The sequence below is a fragment of the Carcharhinus amblyrhynchos genome, chromosome 22, assembly GCF_965287045.1.
Source record: "Carcharhinus amblyrhynchos chromosome 22, sCarAmb.v2.hapA, whole genome shotgun sequence".
Taxonomy (NCBI): Eukaryota; Metazoa; Chordata; class Chondrichthyes; order Carcharhiniformes; family Carcharhinidae; genus Carcharhinus; species Carcharhinus amblyrhynchos.
In genome coordinates, this window is record NC_137345.1 from 13,808,814 (window position 1) to 13,832,809 (window position 23,996).

General features: G+C 43.5%; 1 protein-coding gene across 8 annotated transcripts in view; it reads right to left on the reverse strand.

The window, feature by feature from the left end:
* The window catches only part of LOC145356936 (plasma membrane calcium-transporting ATPase 1-like), a 259,985-nt gene that overhangs the window by 33,059 nt on the left and 202,930 nt on the right, over positions 1-23,996 (reverse strand). For all 8 annotated transcript variants that reach the window (XM_080209940.1, XM_080209943.1, XM_080209939.1 and 5 more), the window contains 4 exons: positions 18,851-18,938; positions 13,210-13,316; positions 2,719-2,910; positions 870-1,083 (listed from right to left, as the gene is read on the reverse strand). In XM_080209940.1, coding sequence (XP_080066066.1) covers positions 870-1,083; positions 2,719-2,910; positions 13,210-13,316; positions 18,851-18,938 — 601 coding nt within the window. The remainder of the gene's footprint in view (positions 1-869; positions 1,084-2,718; positions 2,911-13,209; positions 13,317-18,850; positions 18,939-23,996) is intronic.

Here is a 23,996-nt window from a genome sequence, read left to right on the forward strand (position 1 = left end):
GTTCCAAGATTTTGGTCCAACAACAGTGGAGGAACAACAACATTTCCACATCATGAATCGTGTGGGGTTTGGAGGGTAATTAGTAGGCGGTGTTGTTCCCCTGCATTTATGGCCCTTGTCCTTCTAGATGGTAGAGGTCACGGGTTTGGAAAGTGCTGTCGAAGGAGCCTTGCTGCAGTGCATCTTGAAGATGGTACACACTGTACATCGCTGGTGGAGAGAATGAATGCTGAATGTGGTGGATGGGGTGTTAACCAAGTGGGATGTTTTGTCTTGGATGAAGTCAAACTTCTTGAGTGTTGATGGAGCTGTCCCCATCCAGGCAAGGGGAGAGTTTTCCATCACATTCCTGACCTGTGACTGGTCAACGGTGAACAGACTTTGGGGAGTTGGGAGGTGATTGCACTCAGCAGGAATCCCAGCCTCTGATCTGCTCTTGTAGCTACAGCATTTGAGAGACCAGCAGAGTTCAATGGTGGGCCACCGGGATGTTGATAGTGGGGCATTGAGCAGTGGTACCACCACTGGAGCAAATCATAGGGGGGGGAAAAAAATGCTTTTACTGAATAACTTGGGATTATACTTCATGACAACGTCTAAGCTTCTGGCAACACAAATGAAGATTTTAAATTAAAATTTAATGGCAGTCATTGATTTTTGCTCCCTGATTGATAAACAGGATTGAATAACATTGTGAACGAGAAGTGGTGCATATTGAAGCTTTATCATTCAGGAGCGTGGCTTTTCGAGAAGAAATAACCACTTCCCTCAGGATACGTACATGGCACCACGTTAACTGCTTTACTGAAGTTCAGCACTGCAGCAGGAATGAAATGCAAGAAACCAAATGTACAAATGATACCACAGACCTGCAAAGAGAAGTGTGAAGATAATAGTGAGCTGATAAACTGCATGACCCAGAATGTTCTTCATCATTGTCCGGGAGATTAGTGGCTTATTCCTGCCGTAAGGCTTGCGAAGCAGAAGAGATTCTGTTGGTGGTTCAGTTGCCAGGGCCAAGGAAGCAAACGTGTCCATGATCAGATTCACCCAGAGCATCTGAACAGCTTTGAGTGGAGAATCCTGGTTTAGAATTGACAAGGATAGAATTAAACCCACCAGCTTTTGTCAGTGGTTTGAGTAAATGTAGGTTCCTATGTCACAAATGCAAACCAAAAAAAAAATCTACATCATCGAATCCCTACAGAGCAGAAAGAGGCCATCTGGCCATCGAGGCTGTACTGACTCACCGAAAGAGCATCTGAACCAGGCCCTCCCCTCCTGCCTTATCCCATAACCCTGAGTATTTATCATGGCTATTCCATCTAACCTGCACATCTTTGGAGAGTGGGGGGAAATTGGAGCACTCAGAGGAAATCCGTGCAGACACAGAGGATTTGCAAACTCCACACAGAGCCACCCAAGGCTAGAATTGAATCCAGGTCCCTGGTTCTGTGAGGCAGTAGTGCTAACCACAGTGCTGCCCACATTTTATTCACCAAGGTCACTTGAAATCTCTGTTCAGTTTTACTCTTTCTTGCCTGTCTTTTCTTGACTAAGAACAGAGCCAGCATCACTCTAGAACTAATTCTAACTCATTGATTGTGGTTGCCTGCAGAGCTCAGCTATCTCTCAACCAAACTGGAGGCTTACATCAGGAGCTTCCTTGAAATGCCATGTCACGACAAGGTGCAGTGTCAGCAGAATTTATAATTAAAACACCCGTTCTCACATGACAACCTCACTGCTGATCCTGTCATTTCCAACAGGACCAGCAAGAGAACATGCACCTTTTTCCCTTCGCCCTAACACCTGGCCCAGTTTACAGCAAATGAATTTTTTTGAAAATATTTTCTACATCAAAGGCATAAGATTTCCACTTTAACAATGAACTCTGTCTCATGACATGCTCACACAAGGTGCAGAAAACCTCATCTACCATGTTTCTGCTGACTGCTAGTGTTTCATTAATTATTGCTATTTTTGCAGTTTTTTTTCCGATCTTTGCAATCCTCCGACACTATTTCAAGCAATGAGATTGCCACTTTGACAATATAGTTAACTAGCAGATAAGTTGTATTTAGGGACTCAACGATGGAAATCCAACAATGCGAAAACCTGATCATGAAAACCAGACTAGGGAAGTCAGAAAATGCAGAGGGCAAATCAAACATTTAAAATCAGAGCAAAGATATATAACCACAGGATCCCTACTGTGCAGAATGAGGCTATTCAGCCCTTTAAGTCTGCACCAATGCTCCATCCACCCAGGCCCTCTCCTCCACCCTACCCCTGTAAAGCCATACATTTACCACAGCAAATCCCTTTAACCTTCACATCTTTTAGGACACCAAAGGACAATTTAGCACGGTTAATCCACCTAACCAGCACATCTTTTGGACACCAAGGAACAATTTAGCAAGGCTAATCCATCTAACCTGCACATCTTTTAGACACCGAGAGACAATTTAGCATGGCTAATCCAGCTAACTTGGACACCTTTGGAATGTGGCAGAAAACCTGAGCTCTGGGGTGAACGTACGCAGATATGGGGAGAAGGTGCAACCTGCGGCTGGAATTGAACCTGGGTCTCTGGTGTTGTGAGGCAGCAGCGTTAACCACTGTGCCAGTGCTGCCCATATACAACAGCAGAGAGTGTTGAAAGAGGAAAGCAAGATACATTTCATTCAACATAATGTGATTCCAGAAAAAGTATACCTGGGTGATGCAGGCACCAGTAAATGCAACAATGACTGCAACTACATTTACTGTCAACTGGAACTGCAGAAATTTAGAGATGCTATCATAGACGTTGCGGCCCCACATCACTGCTTTAACAATACTGGTAAAGTTATCGTCGGTCAGGATGATGTCCGAGGCTTCTTTTGCCACATCTGTTCCTGCAATGCCCTTTAGAGATTAAAAAGACAGAGGGTCAGAGATCCAATCTAACAGGCAGACTTGTATTGATGTGGCATCTTTCTTGAACCCAGAACATTTTAAAAGGACATTGTGACTAATTAAACACTTTGGAAATGTTTTGAAATGTCACAGCTGTAGGAAACATGCAGTCTCCAAATAGCAGTGTGATAACAACTAGAAAATCTTATTATAATGTTAGTGACTGGTTGCATTTTTGTTTAAGACAGTAAAAAAAAGGCAACAGGATCCAAACTCAAATCAGGAACTTCTGTTATATTCATTCCTGGGAGATGAGTGTTGCTGGCTGACCAGCATTTGTTACCCATCCCTAGTCTCCCAAGGACAGTTGAGAGTCAACTACATTGCTATGGCCCTGAAGCCACACGTAGGCCAGATCAGATAAGGATGACAGATTTCCTTCCCTAAAGGACATTAGTGACCCAGGTGGGCTTTTATGACAATTGACGATGGTTTCATGGTCATCAGTAGATTCTTAATACCAGATTTTTAAAAAAATTGAATTCAAATTCCACCAAGTGCTGCGGTGGGATTTGAACACAGGTCCCCAGAACATTGTCTGAGTTTCTGGATTAATGGTCAAGCGATAATACCACGAGGCTATCACCTCCCCTTGCATTTGATGGAGCAAAGATTGGTTACAGAAGCTCCAAGAGGCCGAATGTTAGAAATAGTAACATAAAAATTAATCTTTGCAGGTTATTTCTAAGAAAAAAAACTGGGGCTCAAATTCAATCCTCCTTTCATGTTAGCAATATTTTACGATTTCATGAAGCCTTGTTTGCCACGTACTCTTCATCCCCATTATGCACAACTGCCAATCAAGACCAAATATGCACCAGAAAAGAGATACAGCTGTATTGCTCAAGAAAGCCAACACAAATTTGAATGAAAATAGGAATAAATTCAACCTCTGAAATCATTTGTCGCTATGTAGCACCTGTAGGGGGCAGCGGGCACCAGTATTTCATTCCGTCTGTCACAGCCTGGCGGTGTTGGAATGGGAGTTAATAATGCCAAGATCATTGCTATAATCACAGGAAATGTTGCTGTGTGTTGCACATGCAGGGCGAGACGAACAGGCGTCGCTGCAGCACTATTCTGGAGGCTGACTTTTCACAGAAATAAACATTGCAAGTTTTGTTCACACAGCGCAGTACATTACAGCGTCTGGGAGACATTTAGAACCAGCACTGCAACAGGGGGTTCACACTCACAAATACCACATTATCAGCCAGACGTCAGCCCTGGACAAGAGAAAACTGAACAAAATAGAAATGGCACACTCTTGCATTTGCCTCCGACAGCTGGCTCAAGTGGCTATATTAATATAAGCCTAAGAGGAGATCTCCTCAAGGTAGAATCATAGAATTCTTACAGTGCAGAAGGCAGCCACTTGGCCATCGCATCAGCACAAACAATCCTGATCAACGTAACCCCACTTATTTACCCCACCAGATCCCCTGACACTAAGGGTCAATTTAGCATGTCCGATCGACCTAACCCTTTGGAGTGTGGGGGAAAATCAGAGCACCTGGAGGAAACCCACAGAGACACAGGGAGAACATGCAAACTCCAAACAGTCACCCAAGGCCAGATTTGAACACGGGTCTCTGGCGCCATGAGGCAGCAGTACTAACCACTGTACCACCATGCTGCCCAAGACGTTAAATGGACTGAGAAAGGGTGGCGGTAATTTAATTTGTAGAAGTTTTTTTCACTACAGGGCACAAAGTAAAGATGCTTGCACGCCAAATGTAAGGTTTGAATGATGGGACATCTATCTGGAAAAACAGTGCTGAAGGAATCCAAAAAATGCTCCTCTGGGACATCACTGGATTTGCTGGCTAATCCTGAGAAGGGTTTCTGAATCATACGCCTAGAAACAGCACATGGTAAAATAGCTGCCACCTTGATGCTTGATTTGCAAGTGTTACATCCACTCTTTCCCCCACACGGTTTCACAGCAACAGTTACCATTACTTTTAACTGTTGACCTCAGATTCCCAAAGTCCTGTATTGGTCAAAAATTGTTCAGGACAAGTTGAAGTTTGAAGAGAAAGAACATATTTACTAACGCAAACCAGATAAATATAGCATTGAAGGAGGGTGTTCAATCCATCTGTTCCTGCTGGCTCACTCTCCAAGAGCAACCTTGTAGTCCCATACCCCTGCTCTTTCCCTGAAACTTGCCAAGTTCTCTTTCTTCCTGCTTATCCAATTTTCTTTATAAGTCACAACTGAAATGGCCTCATGCAACCAATTCTATATTCTAACTAAATGTTGCTCTTGGACATTTTATTAATCATCTTGAGCCAGTGATCATCTGGTGTAGTTCAAGGCTCTGGCACACATAGCGTGGGATTTTATGGCCTTGCTCAGGCGAGACGTAAAATCCTGCCCAAGGCCAATGGAGATTTCCGTTCTGGGAACCTCACTTGCCCCGATTCCGGCTTGGGCGAGAAGGTAGGATTTTGGCCATAGAGTTAACATGGACCCCGAATACAATAGCAGCCATGCGGTAATGCAAGGAACACATGACCTGGATGTAGGGGTCAATCTAGTGTTAGACAGAATTGTGTGCACAAGCAAGCATGGAGATAACTCCTAGCTTAAATTCTTTACTGCATATACGCACATAATTCTTGTTAATAATAAATACATACAGTTAACCTACCCAAGACCATGGAGACTCTCACCAAAGCCTACTGAGTGGTTACAACACCCTATGACATTGTGTAAGTAAATGGGAAAAAAACCCAAACCACAATAAATGCAGAGAGAAACCAAAATCCTGCAAGAGTGAAGAAAAACTTGAAATAGCACATTGACCTGAAGCAAAGCTAGTGAAGCAGACGTACAGAAGAATCAATGCCATGGAAAAGCACCAGAGAAAGGCTTGGAAGCTGAACTCAGACATTTGAAGTTCCTTACTGCAGAAGAGTCTATGGAATCGCTTGGAAGTCCAGCTTCTGTGCTCAGGATGCAGAGTCAGCAGATGCTGCAGGGCTGAGCTAAAGGTTTTAAATGCTAGCGTAGAGCAAGTCCTACAAAATTTTTAATTAGTTCAGTGGTCAGAAGTTGCTCTTTAAAAGCTCTGTCAGAAAAAAAAGCCAGACCCCCAACTTGGCACCTGAATACGAGTGGTCCAAGCTCACTCTGAAAAGGGTCGAAGAAAATAATTAGTTCCAAAGAACTGTGACGAGAGAATCAGCTTCAAGGACAGGTAAGAGCCAAGATTCTCTGCTTTCACAGCCCTATAGGATAGCACTGAAATGGCAACATCAATAGTTAGAGGATCCATGCAGCCATTGGTTAAATTAGTTCGAAGGCTGAGCACGAGCTCACCAAAAACCGGCAATTGCAGCTTTCAAGTGAATGGCGTTGCAATCGTGAATTTCAGCATCTGCTTAAAGCTGAACATAGGTTCAACATAAACAGTGATCGAAAATCCACTCTTCCATTTCACTTTGGACTTGTCCATAGCCCGTTCAAACGCATAACTGGAGGACTTTGGAGAAAAAGATTCCTTAGATTCACAACTACTTTAGATCATGATAAAAAGATGGAAGTTCAACAAGTTAACACCCTGCTTTACTTGATAGGCCCAATAGTTATTGCTAGACAAGGAATCAACGAATCTGCTAAATCTGACGCACAAAAACCAATGATTATCTGAACCTAAGACTCCTCGAAAGAGAGAAATTTAATAATCATGTCTAGCTAGGAGAACCTGCAGACTTGTTCATTAAGAATCTGTACAGGATGACTCAAGAGTGTCAATATGGGGACCCAAAATCTGAATGAGGGATAGAATAGTCGCAGGAATTACAGACAACTGCAAGAGACGTACTACAAGCGAAGGAAGATCCAACCATTGAAAAAGCTATCCAGGCTGTTAGATAATCTGAACTCAGGTGCAGTACATGTCTATTTTAAGAGAAATAAGTACAAAGGAAATCCCACCAATTAGTTGAACAGCCAGAAACAGGGACACTCCAGGCCAAGGGAAGCCACACCCTAACTGATCAGTAGAACGAATATGCTGCTACTGTGGAGCAAAGCGCCCCCCACAGTTGAGACCAATGCCCTGCAAATTTCAGGCCAAAACCTTCAATGTAACAGAATTGGGTTCTTCAACAAACTGTGCAAGGCCAAAACAGCTAAACACACAGAAGACCCAAAAGATGATTCATGACAGCGAGACCACACAAGAACAGGACAAACAGCCAAGCTTCTTGGATGAGGATTTTTATATTGGTTTAACAGACATTACAGTTAATAGCTCTCTCACAAACATTAAATCAAACATGGGAGTCAGCGTTACAGTTCAGTCAGAAGGCGAACCACGGCTGGTGATACAATGGTTGATGGTAGCTATAACACAAGCATGCAGAACAGAAGGCAAGAAACTTCCAGTGAAAGGCAACCTTCGATCAGCACTGACATACAAGGATAAAAGAATCCAAGAGACTTCAGCTCGTAGTCCACAACCACAACTGTTCACCACTAAGCTGTAAATCTTGTCTTGAACTTAATCCTCCACATAAAATTGATGAGGTCAACCAACAACATCCTGGTCCCAAGTTCCTGAAACTCTTCATAGGACAGGGGTGCCTGACATAAGCATACAAGATCACACAGAAGATGCTAAACCCGTGAGCCTATGCACACCACAAAAGATTCCTCACTTACTCCAGGGTGACATGGTGGCACAGTGGTTGCCTCAGTGCCAGGGATCCAGGTTCAATTCCTGGCTTGGGTCACACTGTGTGGAGTTTGCACGTTCTCCCTGTGATTGCGTGGGTTTCCTCTGGGTGCTCTGGTTTCCTCCCACAGTCCAAAGATGTGCGGGTTAGGTGGATTGCTCGTGCTACATTGCCACTTAGTGTCGGGGGGACTAGCTAGGGTAAATACTCACGAAACAAGTGCAGCAACAAGATGACAAACACAGGAGTCACCTCCCCAGCCACACCACCAACACCAAGTTGTTTCGGGATGATATCTGCATCAGCCTTACACAGCTCAAAAAAATCCGTAACCAAGTCCCACGTCCTCCGAGTTCCCTCGCCGACAGAAACATAATACTGACTCCCGTGTCCTCTGTGGACGAAAATCTGATGAACTCTCAAAGAGTACGGTATTTTCAAAGCTGGATGCCAACAGTAGCTTTTTCAACTTTTAAGAGTCCAGGCTGCTGACCCCATTTTTCACCCTATTCGGCAATTCTACTTTAACTGCCTGCTTTTGGAATCACGTCAATGCCAGCAATATTCCAAGGTACAACGTTAGCCACACAGGGAGCTACATATATTGATATATTGGCTGATACATTGATTCATGGTGCAACAGTGGAGGAACATGACAAAGAGATTCTCAGCAGTCTTAGAGTGCCTTCAGGAAGCAGGATTGACGCTAAATGAGAAATGTGAGCTCTCCAAAGCATCAGTTCAGATTGCCTATGAGATGGGATATACCAAAGATCAAAACCAAAGAGAGACTTTCCATGGCTACAGTAGGCCCTCTGACAAAATAGGACGCAAATCTCAGATCTGGAAGCGTACATCCAATTGAGGAGGAGACACCAGTCAGTGGCCACAGATAATCTTCAATAAATTTGTCAGGAACAAATAAGTGATAAGGAATATGCCTGTATCCATCCTTACTGCCAATGACGGTGCTCACAGCAGAGAACAAGCAGTTGCACCATAAAAGCTGGGCTCAAACAAAACCATTTTATGGTCATGGATGATCTCCTGGTCTACAACTGGCCAGCTTCCCTTCAGCCACAGATCTTGCAGAAAACGCAGCAGGGCCATCTGTGTATTATTGAGTTCAGGGCACTGGCCTAATCCACTGTCTGGAGGCCAGGCATTTCCAGGGCATGGAGGTCACAGTGAAGGAACAAGTGTGTTCGCTACAACGGCAGGACCAAAGAAAGCCCCTCATCTCCACATATTTCCCTACCAAGCCATGAGAGGGGCTGGGCTTTGGCCCATTTGTCTTCAACAGTAAATGGTTCCTCATTGCATTGGATTAGATGGGTCAGGGTGAAGCAATTATAGATGACTACCACAGGGGCAGTAATGAAGGCATTGAAGTAGTAGTGGGACCCATAGCATCCCAGTCGATATCACACTGAATAATGGCCCACACTTTCCAAATGTTTACTCTGTCTTCCACCACCACATCTGGCTTCCATCATCACCTCAGCTTCCCGAGATGCACAATTAAGTGGGGAGGTCCAAAAGAGGCATGCATGGTCAAAGCCCTCCTACAAAGGATGAGAGCCTTTACACAGCACTGCGTGCGTACAGGTCTACCCCTTTACAATGCAGTCTGGTCCCATCCAATTCCCTAATGGCAAGGGACTCTGCACTCAACTTTGAATCCAGCCTGAAAAACTAATACCAGGATTGGTAACCAACGATTACCAGGACATCCAAACCAGAGAGCAGTTCGGCAATGCAGAAGCAGACACCCGCCTAGAACAACAACTAAGGGTTGCACCAGACATTTGCCAGAACTACAGAAGGATGGCAAGATCTGGAGTAAAGACCTGGAAAAGTAAAGGTCTGGAGCTGGCAAGGAGTCGGGGAGATGGGGAGGCCAAGAGTACAAGAGGACACCAGCAAAATGTTAGTCGAATCATTAGCTGACTTTCTACCAAGTTAACCTGGAAGTTACTAAATTTTCCATGTCTGCCATGTACATTTTACTTGGACATAAACATTCTAATTATACCTACAACTGCACAGTGCTACAGAAGATTTGGATCCACCATACCCTATTCTTAGCACATCACTAATAAGCTCACAGGATTGTCCTAACTTGCAAAGGCCACGGGAGAGCCACTGTTTCCTTCCATAATCTTCATGTGCTTTGGCAGGCCAATTTTACACCAGGGGCAGATAATGTTTATTCAGCAATAAACTTTCTTTTTGGAAGGTGAACAAAGATTCATTCTACGATGTATTTTGTTTTCTCCAAACGCTATGGGCAAACGTTCATTCAAGTATCTGAAGCACCTCCACCACACGTACGTGGGTAAATATTATCCACCGCAGTTAGATATGTTCTGCAGGCCACTATTCCACAAAACCGCACAAGTTTCCAAAACCTTTTGGCTCCTCTTCTAAGGAACCAGATGTTCAAAACACAACTGACACTTGTTACATAAGAACATAAGAAATAGGAGCAGGAGTAGGCCATCTAGCCCTTCGAGCCTGCCCCGCCATTCAATAAGATCATGGCTGATCTGTCGTGGCTCAGTTCCACATTCCCGCCCTCTCCCCATAACCCTTAATCCCCTCTCTTATCAAAAACCCATCAACCCGAGTCTTAAAAATATTTAGTGAGGCAGCCTCCACCACTTCAACGGGCAGAGAATTCCAGAGATTCACCACCCTTTGAGTGAAGAAGTTCCTCCTCAACTCCGTTCTGAACCGCCCCCCCTTTATCTTGAGGCTGTGCCCCCTAGTCCTACTGTCTTTTTTGAGCGGGAAGAGTCTTTCCACCTCTATCCTATCCATCCCATTCATCATCTTATACGTCTCAATGAGATCTCCCATCATTCTTCTAAACTCTAACGAGTACAAGCCTAATTTATTCAGCCTCTCCTCATAGCTCAACCCCCTCAACTCCGGCATCAGCCTAGTAAACCTCCTCTGCACTCCCTCCAAGGCCAAAATATCCTTGTTGGTCGCATACTAAATATTTGAGGCAGCATAGGTGGCTGGAGAGAGGAATGGTAAAGGTCTATATCTCCATGCCGGTTAATAAGCTTGTATCACATTACATGTTTCACTCTGAATGCAAACACGATTATAACCCCCAATACAAGTTAAAAAAAACTTGAGCTTGTTCCCTTGATTAGTTGTTTTTTTTTCATTTGACCCAAATAGATGCATTATTTTAGGGATTAACAGCCGAAGATTGCAATTGAGAGAATAGGTTTGCCTTGGGATTCAGTTAGGGAGATGTGCTCAGCCTTGGTGGAATGCAGTGGTGTCACAACTGGTGTTATGCCAACTTTTCTGATAAAAAAACCCACCACAAGGCAGTTGGAGTTAGCGTTGGGACAACACTGCTTTCAACTGGTACAGGGTTTTGAAGTAAAAACAGGAAATGCTGGAAATAGTCATCAAGGGGCTCGGCAGCAGCTGTGGAGGAAATAATGGCTCTCCTGAGGTCTTTGAGGGGACAATTCCATGAGTGTATTAGTGATGTGTTAGGGATAGGGTAAGGTCGATCTAAATCTTCTGTAGCCGTGTATAGCTGTAGGTGTAATTATCATAGAATCCTTATAGCGCAGGAGGCCATTTGGCCCACTGAGTCTACACCGATCACAATCCCACCCAGATCCTATTCCCGTAACCCCACATATTTACCCTACTAAACCCCCTGACACTAGGGGCAATTTAGCATGGCCAATCAACCTGACCCGCACATCTTTGGAATGTGGGAGGAAACCGGAACATCCGCAAGAAACCCATGCAGGTTACGGGGAGAAAGTGCAAACTTCACACAGACACTGACCCGAGGCCGGAATTGAACCCGGGTCCTTGGCACTGAGAGACAGCAGTGCTAACCACTGTGCCGCTGTATGGCCCCCTAAATTAGAATGTTTATGTCCGAGTAAAATGCACATGGCAGGCATGGAAAATTTAGTAACTTCCTAATTAATCTGATAGAAATTCAGCTAAATCACTCGACTAACATTTTGCTGGTGGCACAACCAGGCATATTATCCTTTAAAAATAAATGTGTTCCCTTGTCTGGCCTCACCCCAACCCTGCATACTTCACAAGGCCATTCTCTCCCTGCCCCCCCCGCCCCCCCCTCAGGAAACCTAAAACACACTGCAAATTCCCAATGCCTGTGGACCTCTGGTCGAAAATCAGTTATTGATAAACAGGCATTAGGAGTTAAGAGGAGCTTCCAACAGCTCCTGTGACTGTCAACGGCAGCCATGATGTGGAGATGCTGGCGTTGGACTAGGGTCCAACAGGTTTATTTGGTAGCATGAACTTTCGGAATGCTGATTCATCTGATGGAGTGCTCCGAAAGCTCACGTTTCCAAATAAACCTGCTGGACTTCAACCTGGTGTTGAGACTTCTTACCATGTCAATGGCAGGTTAAAACAATATTTTGTGGGGAACTTTTTTAAAAAAACTCTTTCTCGGAACCAGGAAGAAGAGGTATGCTCACATTGATTTCACAGACAATCACCCACCCTTCCCATTGCCCATTCAAAAATTCTTCCCCAGTATGGAATTTACTTGAGGGCTGTTAATTGTTACACCACACTGGTGATCTGCCCGTTGGGGTATCACCACTTTGCTCCAGTTATTCAGGAGGAAGATTGAGGACCACTTCTTAATGGTTCTTGGGTGGATCGCAGCCTGAGAGAGACTACGATCATGATGCATTTCTACCTCGGTGTTTGGGGCACATATGTATGCAAGGTTTGCAAATCAGATTCTGGTTTCTTATTCCTGTCTTAGAGTGTGCAAGACCTAATTAATTCAAAGCTGACCTGTGAAATTGTTATTCATGAAGATCTTCATCTTAATTGGTGAGAAGGGAGACTCAAGAATTCAGATTAAATCATTCTGTTCCTTATTAAAAAAAAAAATCAACCTCTGATTGATGCCATAAGTGTAAATGAGGAAGACCAAGATGATTTGCTAAACGAAACTAGCCTGGTGCATTGAAATAAACACCAGCCTTAATGATAAGTTGAATAAAGAACTCAACAATAACTCAGAATAATTCCCTTTGCATCATAACAATGACCCAAACTGGGAATCGAACCTGGGTCACTGGCGCTGAGAGGCAGCAGTCTAACCACTGTGCCACGTGTGCTGCCCATGGGTTGTGAAACTGCAAGGAGCACATGGTCTTTGCAGGAGGGGACTTGCCCATTCTTCTCTCAGGGGAAAAATAATCCGAAACATGGTTATCTATTAGACACAAAAGATCCCATCACAGTCTATGTAACCAAGGAAAAGGGGCCTCAGTTTAATGCACCAATTGATACAGAGCACTTCCAATAACACTGCACTCCCTGAATACAGCAATAAAGTGCTAAATTAGATTATGTGCTCAAATCCCTGATTGTGGTTTGAGTTCACAACCTTTTGAATCGTAAGCAACAGAGCTACCACTAAGGCAGACTGACACTTCAAATTGGATAGAGTATTTCTTAAATGAGTACTGGCTTCAATTTAGTGACTCTTCGATGTATTGGGAAAATGAAAGCGTACCATAGCAAAGCCGACATCAGCCTTCTTCAGCGCTGGGCCGTCATTTGTCCCATCTCCAGTCACAGCCACCACCTGTCGCATCTCTCCGATTGTGCTGTCAATGATACCTGTGTAAACAAAATTAAAGTTCAACCGAGGCCATGCAATTACCTCGATGATCCGGCAAAATGCAATTCTTCAATGGGGAAGATGGAGGGATTGGATTACCAATTCAATTTATCATCATTTTACTCATAATTAGCAAAACATCTCAATGTCAGAGCCCATCAATAACAAATAGTGCAACATTTCTGCCATTAAGCAAAACTTCTTCAGCAATGATATTGTATATTTTACCATTAAGTTGTATGCTGGACGCTGAAGGTAGATCAATGTTTGAAGCATTTTATGTAAATTTCTGCCTTCTTGATCCAATTTCTTTAATACCTGTGTCATTTTGTCTATTGAGAATTGATGAAAATCAGGAATGAAAATTTGAGCATTTGCTTTGATTTAATGTGGCATGTACTTGTAAACTTTATAACATCATTGCTCACACTGGTGTTGATGCCTGAATTAATCCATTCTTTCTGTTCCTTGTTGCCAAATTTCATTGATCGTGAGACCCACTTGTTGGTATCTCGGACTCTTTCCGTTAAGCTAGAGAAGGAGCGCCCAGTGTAATAATTTTGATTTGGACGTTATGCCACTCAGCAAAAAGCTAACTAGTCAAATGAAACTGCACACTGTATCTGGGCTTATGCAAATATTAAATGGTTAAAATATATATTTATAAAATACTTGCAGCACAATTGGTCAAATGAGCTTTGGCAGTCAAATCTGGTCTGCTTATTACTTCCAAACATTGATTAAATCTTACTTCTTGGGAGGGGCACCAGGAAACACCCTTTGGCCGTTAACAAAATAGCATTCACTGTGTCAGTGTGTCAAAGGACCACAAGGTAGCACTTTGTAGGAACTGTCATACAAGAAATGCCGACACATGCATACTTATTCAGGTATCAGTGAATATAGTAATATTGGAGCAATCAAAACAAAATACTGTGAGTGTTGGGCATTTGAAATAAAACAGGTAAATGCTGGAAAAACTCTGGTCTGGCAGCATCTGTGAAGAGAGAGAAACAGAGTCAATGCTCCAAGTTGGAGCAGCTCGGTGGCAAGCACTGCTGCCTCACAGCGCCAGGGACTCGGGTTCAACTCCAGCTTGGGTCACTGTCTGCGTGGAGTTTGCACATTTGCCGTCTGCGTGGGTTTCCTCTGGGTGTTCTGGTTTCCTTCCATAATCCGAAAGACATGCTGGTAGGTAGATTGGCTGTGCTAAGTTGTCCCTTAGTGTCACTGGGACTAGCTAGGGTAAATGCATAAGGTTGTGGAGATAGGTCTGGGTAGGGTTGTGGTCGGTGCAGACTTGATGGGCCAAATGGCCTCCTCCTGTATTGTGGGATTCTAGGATTCTAAAATATCACAGAATATTGGTTCGTTAGTTCGAAATGTTAACTTTTGTTTCTCTTGCCACAGATGCTGCCAGACCTACTGAGCTTTTCCAACACTATGTTGATTGGAGAAATCTATACTGGGTAGTTAAATTCCTGCTTATTCTGCCCAATGTGATGTTATTTTATGCTTCTGCCAAGCACAAAGAGGAGCCTTGATAACACATCCTACATCAAGAACTGACACCAACTCTCAGAAATAAATATATAAATGCATGAAAACATTTACGTGTTTTCAGCTTTTCTTCTAGTGGGCAGTACCAAAAGATGTAGGGTGTGATCTTACTGGTTTGTTCCGCTGCTCGTTTGGAGATGCAAGCTGGTATGATCGGGTGAGAAGTGAAAATTTGGGATTGTTCCTGGCAGGAAAGGAGGGGTAGGCAGGGAGCAACAGAAGATCCCCAGGAGATTAGGATGGCACAATAGCATCCCTAGAACTCACCAGCAAGCTTTCCTTGAAAACAGGCTCTGCCTCCTCCCCCTACTGGCAGGAATCACATCTGGGCTCTCTTTTTAATTAAGTGTCATATGATTATGACAGGAAGATTATCCAAAAGAATTCCCCTGTTTTCATGCTTGTTCAACATTTGGAATTTTTTTGGTAAGATTGCCCCATAGTCTCAAACTCCATTGTCAATTCTGTACAATGCAGGGACATTGGGTATTAACTTACACAAATTCTGATCACTAAACTTTTCCATATAACAGTTTGAGCCTTGTTTTCACATTGTAGAACTTCCTCTTATGTATAATGTGGTCTTTCCATGAAAGTCCAAGGGAGCTTTTCATCAAGGGGCAGTGCACTCTTGAAATACATTTGAAAACTAGGGAGATAAAAGGGGAGTCAGAAACATAATTCCCATCAGGCCGTGCAAAGGTGTGTGGATTTGGTGGATCGGCCATGACAAATTGCCCCTTAGTGCCAGGAGGATTAGCACTGTGAATATGTGAAAAAAGGGTGCAGCGGTCTGGAGGGGGAAGGTAAAGCAAAATTGAGCGCAGAATGTTGAAGTGATTCTGGACGAGGATCATAAATCATGGCACGACACGATTTTAAGCATAACCGCTCCTCTCAAGGCAGCATCCTCCCCAAGCTGACATTTCCTCAACTGAGGTCATCATCTCGGGGTAAAAGGACAGCAAAGTGATTCTGAACATTGATTTTTACTTACAGATGTATGGATCCATTTTTCAAATAATAAAGCTATTAATGAATAAAGCTGTTTTTTTTTTGCTTGCTTCCCATTGTCCCAGTGAGTGAAGAGGCACTTTAGAGATTAAATTTTAATGACCAGGTTGGCCAGGGGGATGTTACGTTACAGATTGAAGTGCTCTTTAAATTGGCTTTCTTTGAAGTTGAGAAATTCTAGCCTAAGTAGTTTGTGAGTGATAGATTCTGGAGGCAAGGTGCCTTGTGTGTAAGCTGATGTTTTAATTTAAGAAAAGATTATTCTGACAGTATTGTACTGGAAGGGGCATTCCCTCATACATTCAGATCAGCTTGGATTGAAAAAGGTGAGCCTGACCTACAAAAACCAGACCTTTCCTTCAAAAGGACTGTTAAGTGGCATAAGGAACTTCTCCCCCGACTCCAAAGAATAAAGAGAATAAAGGAACGTACAGCACAGGAACAGGCCCTTTGGCCCTCCAAGCCTGTGCCGATCATGACGCCCTATTTAAATTAAAAGCCTCTGCCCTTACTCAGTCCGTATCCTTCTCTTTTCTCCCTATTCATGTACTCTTCCAGATGCCTCTTAAATAGAATCATAGAATCCCTGCAATGCAGAAGGACATTTGGCCCATCAAGTCTGCGCCAACCACAATCCCACCCAGCCCCTATCTCCATAGCCTCACATATTTACCTTGCTAGTCCCCCTGATACTAGGTGGCAATTTAGCATGGCCAATCAACCTGACCCACACAGCTTTGGACACTGGGAGAAAACTGGAGGAAATCCACGCAGACATGGGGAGAATGTGCAAACTCAACAAACAACAGAAGAACATAAGAAATAGGAGCAGGAGTAGGCCATCTAGCCCTTCGAGCCTGCCCCGCCATTCAATAAGATCATGGCTGATCTGTCGTGGCTCAGTTCCACATTCCTGCCCTCTCCCCATAACCCTTAATCCCCTCTCTTATCAAAAACCCATCAACCCGAGTCTTAAAAATATTTAGCGAGGTAGCCTCCACCACTTCAACGGGCAGAGAATTCCAGAGATTCACCACCCTTTGAGTGAAGAAGTTCCTCCCCAACTCCATTCTAAACCGCCCCCCCCCTTTATCTTGAGGCTGTGCCCCCTAGTCCTACTGTCCTTTCTGAGCGGGAAGAGTCTCTCCACGTCTATCCTATCCATCCCATTCATCATCTTATACGTCTCAATGAGATCTCCCATCATTCTTCTAAACTCTAACGAGTACAAGCCTAGTTTATTCAGCCTCTCCTCATAGCTCAACCCCCTCAACAGCCACCCAAGCCAGGAATCGAACCTGGGGCCCTGGCGCTGTGAGACAGCAGTGCTAACCACTGTGCCACCATGTTGCTAATGTGTCTGCTTCATCCACCAACTCTGGCAGCGTGTTCCAGGCATCCACCACTCTGAAAAACTTCTTCTGCAGATCTCCCTTAAACTCTCCCCTCTCACCTTGAACCTGTGCCCCCTTGCAATTGAAATTTAATGATAATCCATTTAATGGTGCTGAATTCAAAGTTACCAACTACTTGGTAGGAAGCTTAATTACATTTTTTTCATCTAAAGCCACACAACACCCGGGTACTTTGGATCTCCAATGTGGCAAAGGCACTCAGCTGACTAACATCAGCCACGGCCTCAAGAGATTGGAAACTGTACCCAGTTGTACTGAAGGCCCTAAATTAGCATCGGTGCTGATTCCGAGAGGCTGTCCATTAGCATATTGTGTGGCAAGTGTTGCTCGAGTAGATTTTTAAGGAGCTTCAGACACAAATTTGTTTTGTATAGGCTGTAGAGAAATAAAGTTTCCTGCAAGATAAGGAATATTAGTTATTGTTAAGCACTTTTATAAGCTGGGGTGGGCATATGGTACCCAGAAATGACTAACCTCCTATTTTCCCAATGTGATAATAATCTACCTACCAGCTGTTTAGCTTTGGCCCTCTAGCAGTTAGCATGATTTATATGCAGAGAGTTAAGTACATCAGAGCAAAATGCTCTAAAATTGAACACATTTGCTTTAGGTACAAAAATGCTCATTGTTGTATTTTGTGGACAGATAAATTCTTTCTAAAACTAGTTTCACTTAAATAGGAAAGACAGCTCCACATTTTTCATTTCTGGGTTGAAATCAAATATAGCATCATTGACGATGTTATATTTGATTTCCTTACATCCTTACAGAGTAGGAGACGACTATTTGGCCCATCGAGTCTGCACCAACTCTGACAGAGCATCTAACACACCATGGGACACTAAGGGGCAATTTAGCATGGCCAACCCACTTAACCTGCACATCTTTGGAGTGTGGGAGGAAATTGAAGCACCCGGGAGGAAACCCACGCAGGCACAGGGAAGACATGCAAACTCCACACAGACAGACAGTCACCCAAGGCCGGAATTGAACCTGGGTCCCTGGCGCTGAGAGGCAGCAGCACTAATCGCTATGCCATCGGGCTGCAGAAAGATTCAAGTTCAGGTTCTAGCATTTAAACTGTGCTTTGTTTAATTGTGCTTCATTTTGTATAGATGGCAGTACCTTCCTACACCCTCTAGGTGCTTTGCACTTAGCTGATACTTGTGTTTTGCAACACTTATTGACAACATTTTTTAAATGTTAGTACAAAAACATTCCACAATATGCTTGTTATAAACCATACAAATAATGAAGTTTAAAAGCTTTGTTCAACATAATCATGCTTCTCAAATGCAATTTCACAGGTAGAAAATGATCTGTATTTGTTCAGTCTCTCTGATTATCACCAACTGTAGACCTGTAACACTAAGGCCACTCAGAACTATTTTAATGCCATCCTTTTTCTCCTTCCCCATAACTTCAATCCAAAATCAAAAATCAAAAACACTTGTCGACTCCAGCCTGCAGATTCAATTTGATGTACATCTTTCTCAGTAGGAAACAGTACAGCTGTGGTTCTGAACAAAACTTGATTCAAATACCTTTCACTAGTGTGTGTTTATCTGTTGGGGAAGATCGTGCGAGGACACGGAGACTTGGCCAAACCTTGTCGAGACGATCTTGCTCCACCTTACAAGAGAAAAGAAATTAAATATGAAATCTCGATGCAAACAGTTAATGGCAAAAAGTTTATTTATTAGTGTCACAAATAGGTTTACATTAACACTGCAACAAAGTTACTTTGAAAATTCCTTAGTCGCCACACTCTGGCACCTAATTGGAAATTATGAGGAGGTATGTGGTACCTATTCAGGTAGGCAGAAGGGAAAATTTAGCATGGCCAATGTACCTAACCAGCACGCCTTTCGGACTATGGAACGAAACCAGAGCACCCGGAGGAAATCGCTGCAGACACAGGGAGAAGGTGCAAACTTACAGTGACCCGAGTTGGGATTCAAACCTGGGTCCCTGGTGCTGTGAAGCAGCAATGCTAATCACTGTGCCATCCCTTTTTATCATTCAGCATGCTGTCTTTGTATTTAAGACTATAATAGTTAGTTTTCCATGGCACCCAAAAAGTACAGTTCATGAACTGCATGTAAACAACATTTCATGTAGCTCCATTTTGGGATTGAACCCTCCAACAGAAGTATTGCCTCATGTCCCCCAACATTTCTTGCATTGGTACAGGAACAGTTTCAGAAAGGTATTTGCTGTTGTTCAGAAATGAATTAACATAGGGTCTTGGCTTGATACAATGTAGAGAACAGAATTTGCCCATCACTTTTGATGGGTCATGACAGCATTTCACATTCTGCAACAAGAAATCTATTCCTAGCCACAAATGGATAAGCTGGTCAGTGGTGTTCCTGTGTTAATGCCTGGATATTTATTGAAGGAATACACCATTGTTGTGTTTGCTATACTTGGCATACAGATCCAATTTCATAGCTCTTTGCCTCTCGTGATTTAGCATACACACACAAGCACAAAATCATCTCAGTTTTATGCCAAGTAGAAAAACAGGGCAAAGAGCAACGTACGTCAAAATGAAACTACATTCCACAGCTATTGTGCATTCTTTCTGTATTTCTCCAATAAACATCAAAGGTAGAAAAATCCCGACGTAATCCTGAAGGCAGATATTACAGCGTAAATGTATCAAGATACTGGCCACAGTCAACTACAGAAATATAATTTAGATATGCTTTCTGAAGGAGGCCAAGAAACACACATATGCCTATATTTGATTTGATTTATTATTGTAATATGTATTGGTATATAGTGAAAAGTATTGTTTCTTGCATGCTATACAGACAAAGCATACCGCTTATGAGGAGGAAAGGAGAGAGTGTGGAATGTACTGATACAGGCATAGCTAGAGTGTAGAGAAAGATCAACTTTATGCGAGGTAGGTCCATTCAAAAGTCTGATGGTAACAGGGAAGAAGCTGTTCTTGAGTTGGTAGGTATGTGACCTCTGACGTCTATCTTTTTCTCAACAAAAAGATGGAAGAGAGAATGTCTGAGGTATGGTTGGGGGGGGGGGGGGGGGAGAGCCTTCGTTATGCTGGCTGCTTTTGAGGCAGCAGGAATTGTAGATAGTGTCAATGGATGGGAGGTTGGTTTGCGTGATGGACTGGGCTACATTCACAATCTTTTGTGGTTTCTTTTGCTCTGTCGAGAACCACAAGCCATACCATGCTGTGATACAAGCAGAAAGAACGTTTTCTTCCACCTGCGCAGTGGGAAACAGGCCAACCTTGCTGCAGTTTGCAAGATCACCTTAAAACAATGCCGTTTTGAGCTCAAGATATCATGACACCACATCTCTGAACACATCCATGTGTGGGCAGGTAATAGAAACCAACCCACTGAAACACTCACAACTGCCATCAAAAGCGATGGGTGAATTCTGCTTTGCAACAATCCACCGTACCTTCACATCTTCCTGTAGATGAGAGAACCTGGCACCAGTGGAACAGATTCTAATAGCATTTCAGGGCATAAAGTATGTTGGCAACCTCTAACCATCTTAAGCATCAAGAGAGATCTAACTCAGCTGAAAGACTGACCCAGAAGAGAGTGCACTGGCTGACTGAAAGTACAAATCAGCAAAAAAATAGGCTGTGGAACATTGCTGTCAGGACAGAGGATAGGTCACTCCTTAGCTGTAAGTTTGGGGATTCTGATTTTATGGATCTGGTTTCTAAATGACATTTATATTTGCAGTGCTATGTTTGAATGGCTTCACCAAACAATCCATCAGAGCGAATGAGTATGCACAGGATTGAAATGTGAGGGGGAAATGATAGCCCCCCCCGGCCACATCAATGGCACAAAGTCAAAGTTACAAAATAACCAGAACTAGACAAAAACAAAATGTAGCAAATTTTCAATAGGTCAGTTCAGACTTTTCCCCAAATATTCAATTCCATCCAAAAAATCCCAAATCTGAATTCAAATTGAATTCAGTTGGAGGAGTTTAATTTAGATAAACGAGAGATGATGCATTTTGGGTAGATCGAGCTGGGGCAGGACCTACTCAGTTAATGGTAGGGCACAGGGGAGAGTTGTCAAACGAGATCTAGGGGTACAGGTTCATAACTCCACGTGTCTCCACTTTCAAGAACAGGGTGGTGAAAGCAGCATTCGGCATGCTCGGTTTCGTTGGTCAGAACGTTGAATACAGGAGTTGGGACGTCTTGTTGAAATTGTACAAGACGTTAGTAAGGCCACACTTGGAATACAGTGTGCAGTTCTGGTCACCCTATTATAGGAAGGTTATTATTAAACTAGAAAGGGTACAGAGAAAATTTACTAGAATGCTACCAGGACTTGGTTTGAGTTATAAGGAAAGGCTGGTTAGACTGGGACTTTTTTCCCTGCAGCATAGGAGGCTTAGGGGTAATCTTATAGAGGTCTATAAAATAACAAGGGGCAGAGATCAGCTAGGTAGTCAACATCTTTTCCCAAAGTCTAAAGGAGTCTAAAACTAGAGGGCATAGGTTTAAAGTGAGAGGGGAGATATACAAAAGGGTCCAGAGGGGCAATTTTTTCACAGACTGGTGAGCGCCTGAAACGAGCTGCCAGCGGTAGTAGTAGAGGCAGGTACAATTTTATCTTTTAAGCAGCATTTTGACAGTTACATTGGAAAGATAGGCAGAGGGAAATGGGCCAAATGTGGGCAATTGGGATGAGCTTGGTGGTAAAAACTGGGTGGCATGGACAAGTACGGAAGGGCCTGTTTCCATGCTGTAAAAGCTCAATGGTTCTAATTCATGGCACCCATGAAAGGGACAAACAAGGTCCAAGCTGACAGAGGAGGTATTGCACCCCATCTTGGGCTTGATCCGACACTTCATCTTAGCCAAAAGATGAAGAGATGGCTTTGAAAGATTGCATTAGGATGATGCCTCTGTTAAACCTCATTGATTACTTTGAAAACTGACTCTACCCTAGCTTGGGAGATCAACCTGCTTGATCACTGACTCTCCCATTCAATGTGTCTTCCACCTGGTCTGTAGTTATCAACTTTGAACAGCCACTTTACATTGTTGGGAGTATGAATGGGCAGATTTTGGTTAGGATTAGGTGAGAAAGTGAATCAAAAGCACTCAATGACGAGTATCATCGAATATGCCACTGAATGCTAACCGACAAATTCCTCTTCCTACTTTCCCGAATGGAAAAACTGAATTGGTAGTGATCATATTTCTTCAGTCTCTTTTGCACGTTCCTGGCCAAAAAGGGCAGGTGTTTCCACCAGGTGTCAGAGTTGTCGATGGAAAATTAAGTGGGTAATGACGCAAGGCATTACCGGTCTCAGCTTTACATGTCCAATGGCTTCCTGCTACCACCTGAAAAACCAAACTGTGCCCAGGAGCTCCAGGCCATTTGATCTGATACTGCGGTGGTCACAGCAATGTATTTAATGTATCTATTTTCAAACGTGATTGCTTTACATTTAACATGCACATACTCTGATGGAGGCAATGTGCCAAAATGACTTGAACATGCAATCTTTGCCTTGCTGCAGAAGCTGCATTTGTTATGCCTGTAATTGCTTTGAAAAACCAAACAGCACCAGTGAAACTGACTGAACTGCTTGTGTTCAGAGTTCACTACCACTTGCCCTTTACAGCGAGCAAGTTAAATGATTGATGGAACAAAGGTAAATCATTTCACCGAGCAAATGTCAGTGAGAGATATTGATGGGTCACCTCAGTCCTGGGCAAGAATTATATGCCAAGTGATTGGGGCAAAGCACCAACTCCTGGGCTAACTGCAATCTTCGACAGCCTCCAGCATGGCTATTTTTCCTGAAAACCTTAATCTCTGGGTCTGAAACCAGCCCATCGTGCCCATCCCAGCTGAGGTGTGTGCTAAAAGACAAAGCTCTGGTGTTTTCACCCTTACAGGGTAGACCAAGTTATTAGTTAAGGTGGGGACTTGGTTCACATTAGAGGGTTGGAGTGTCACACCAGTTTCAGAAAAACAAACGGTTTGCTAGGTGGCAATTTTTGCATGTACAATCACAAGCCTCATGTTCTTTCCAGCCCAAGGATTACAGTCTGTCACAGGCTGAGAAGTAAAGATGCACTTAACTAATTCAGAACAGTGCTGGAATCATCCAGGTTCCCACAACATTGTTGTGAAGTTGTGGAAAAAGGTGGGTTCTAGAATCATAGAATCCCCACGGCACCAAGACAGCCATTCAGCCCATCGAGTCTGCACTGACCAGAATCCCACCCAGTCCCTATCCCTGTAGCCCCACGTATTTACCCTGCTAACCCCTGACACTAAGGGGCAATTTAGCATGGCCAATCAACCTAACCCGCACATCTTTGGAGTGTGGGAGAAAACCAGAGCACCTGGAGGAAACCCACACAGACACAGGGAGAACATGCAAACTCCACACAAAGTGACTCAAGCCAGGAATCGTACACAGGACCCTAAATGCTATGAGGCAGCAGTGCTAACCACTGTGCTGCCGTTTGCTGAAGCACAAGAAACGAGTGCTTCCCATCAACAATGCAAAGTTAATGATCAATTAATGCTAGGTTAGTTACTACTGTGGGGCACATGATTTAAGGCAATCAGAATTCAACTTTGCATGAACTCCTTTAACACTACACAAATTTCCATCCTTCTGGCCAAGGCCACCTCTCCTCCAAGAAAATGCCAG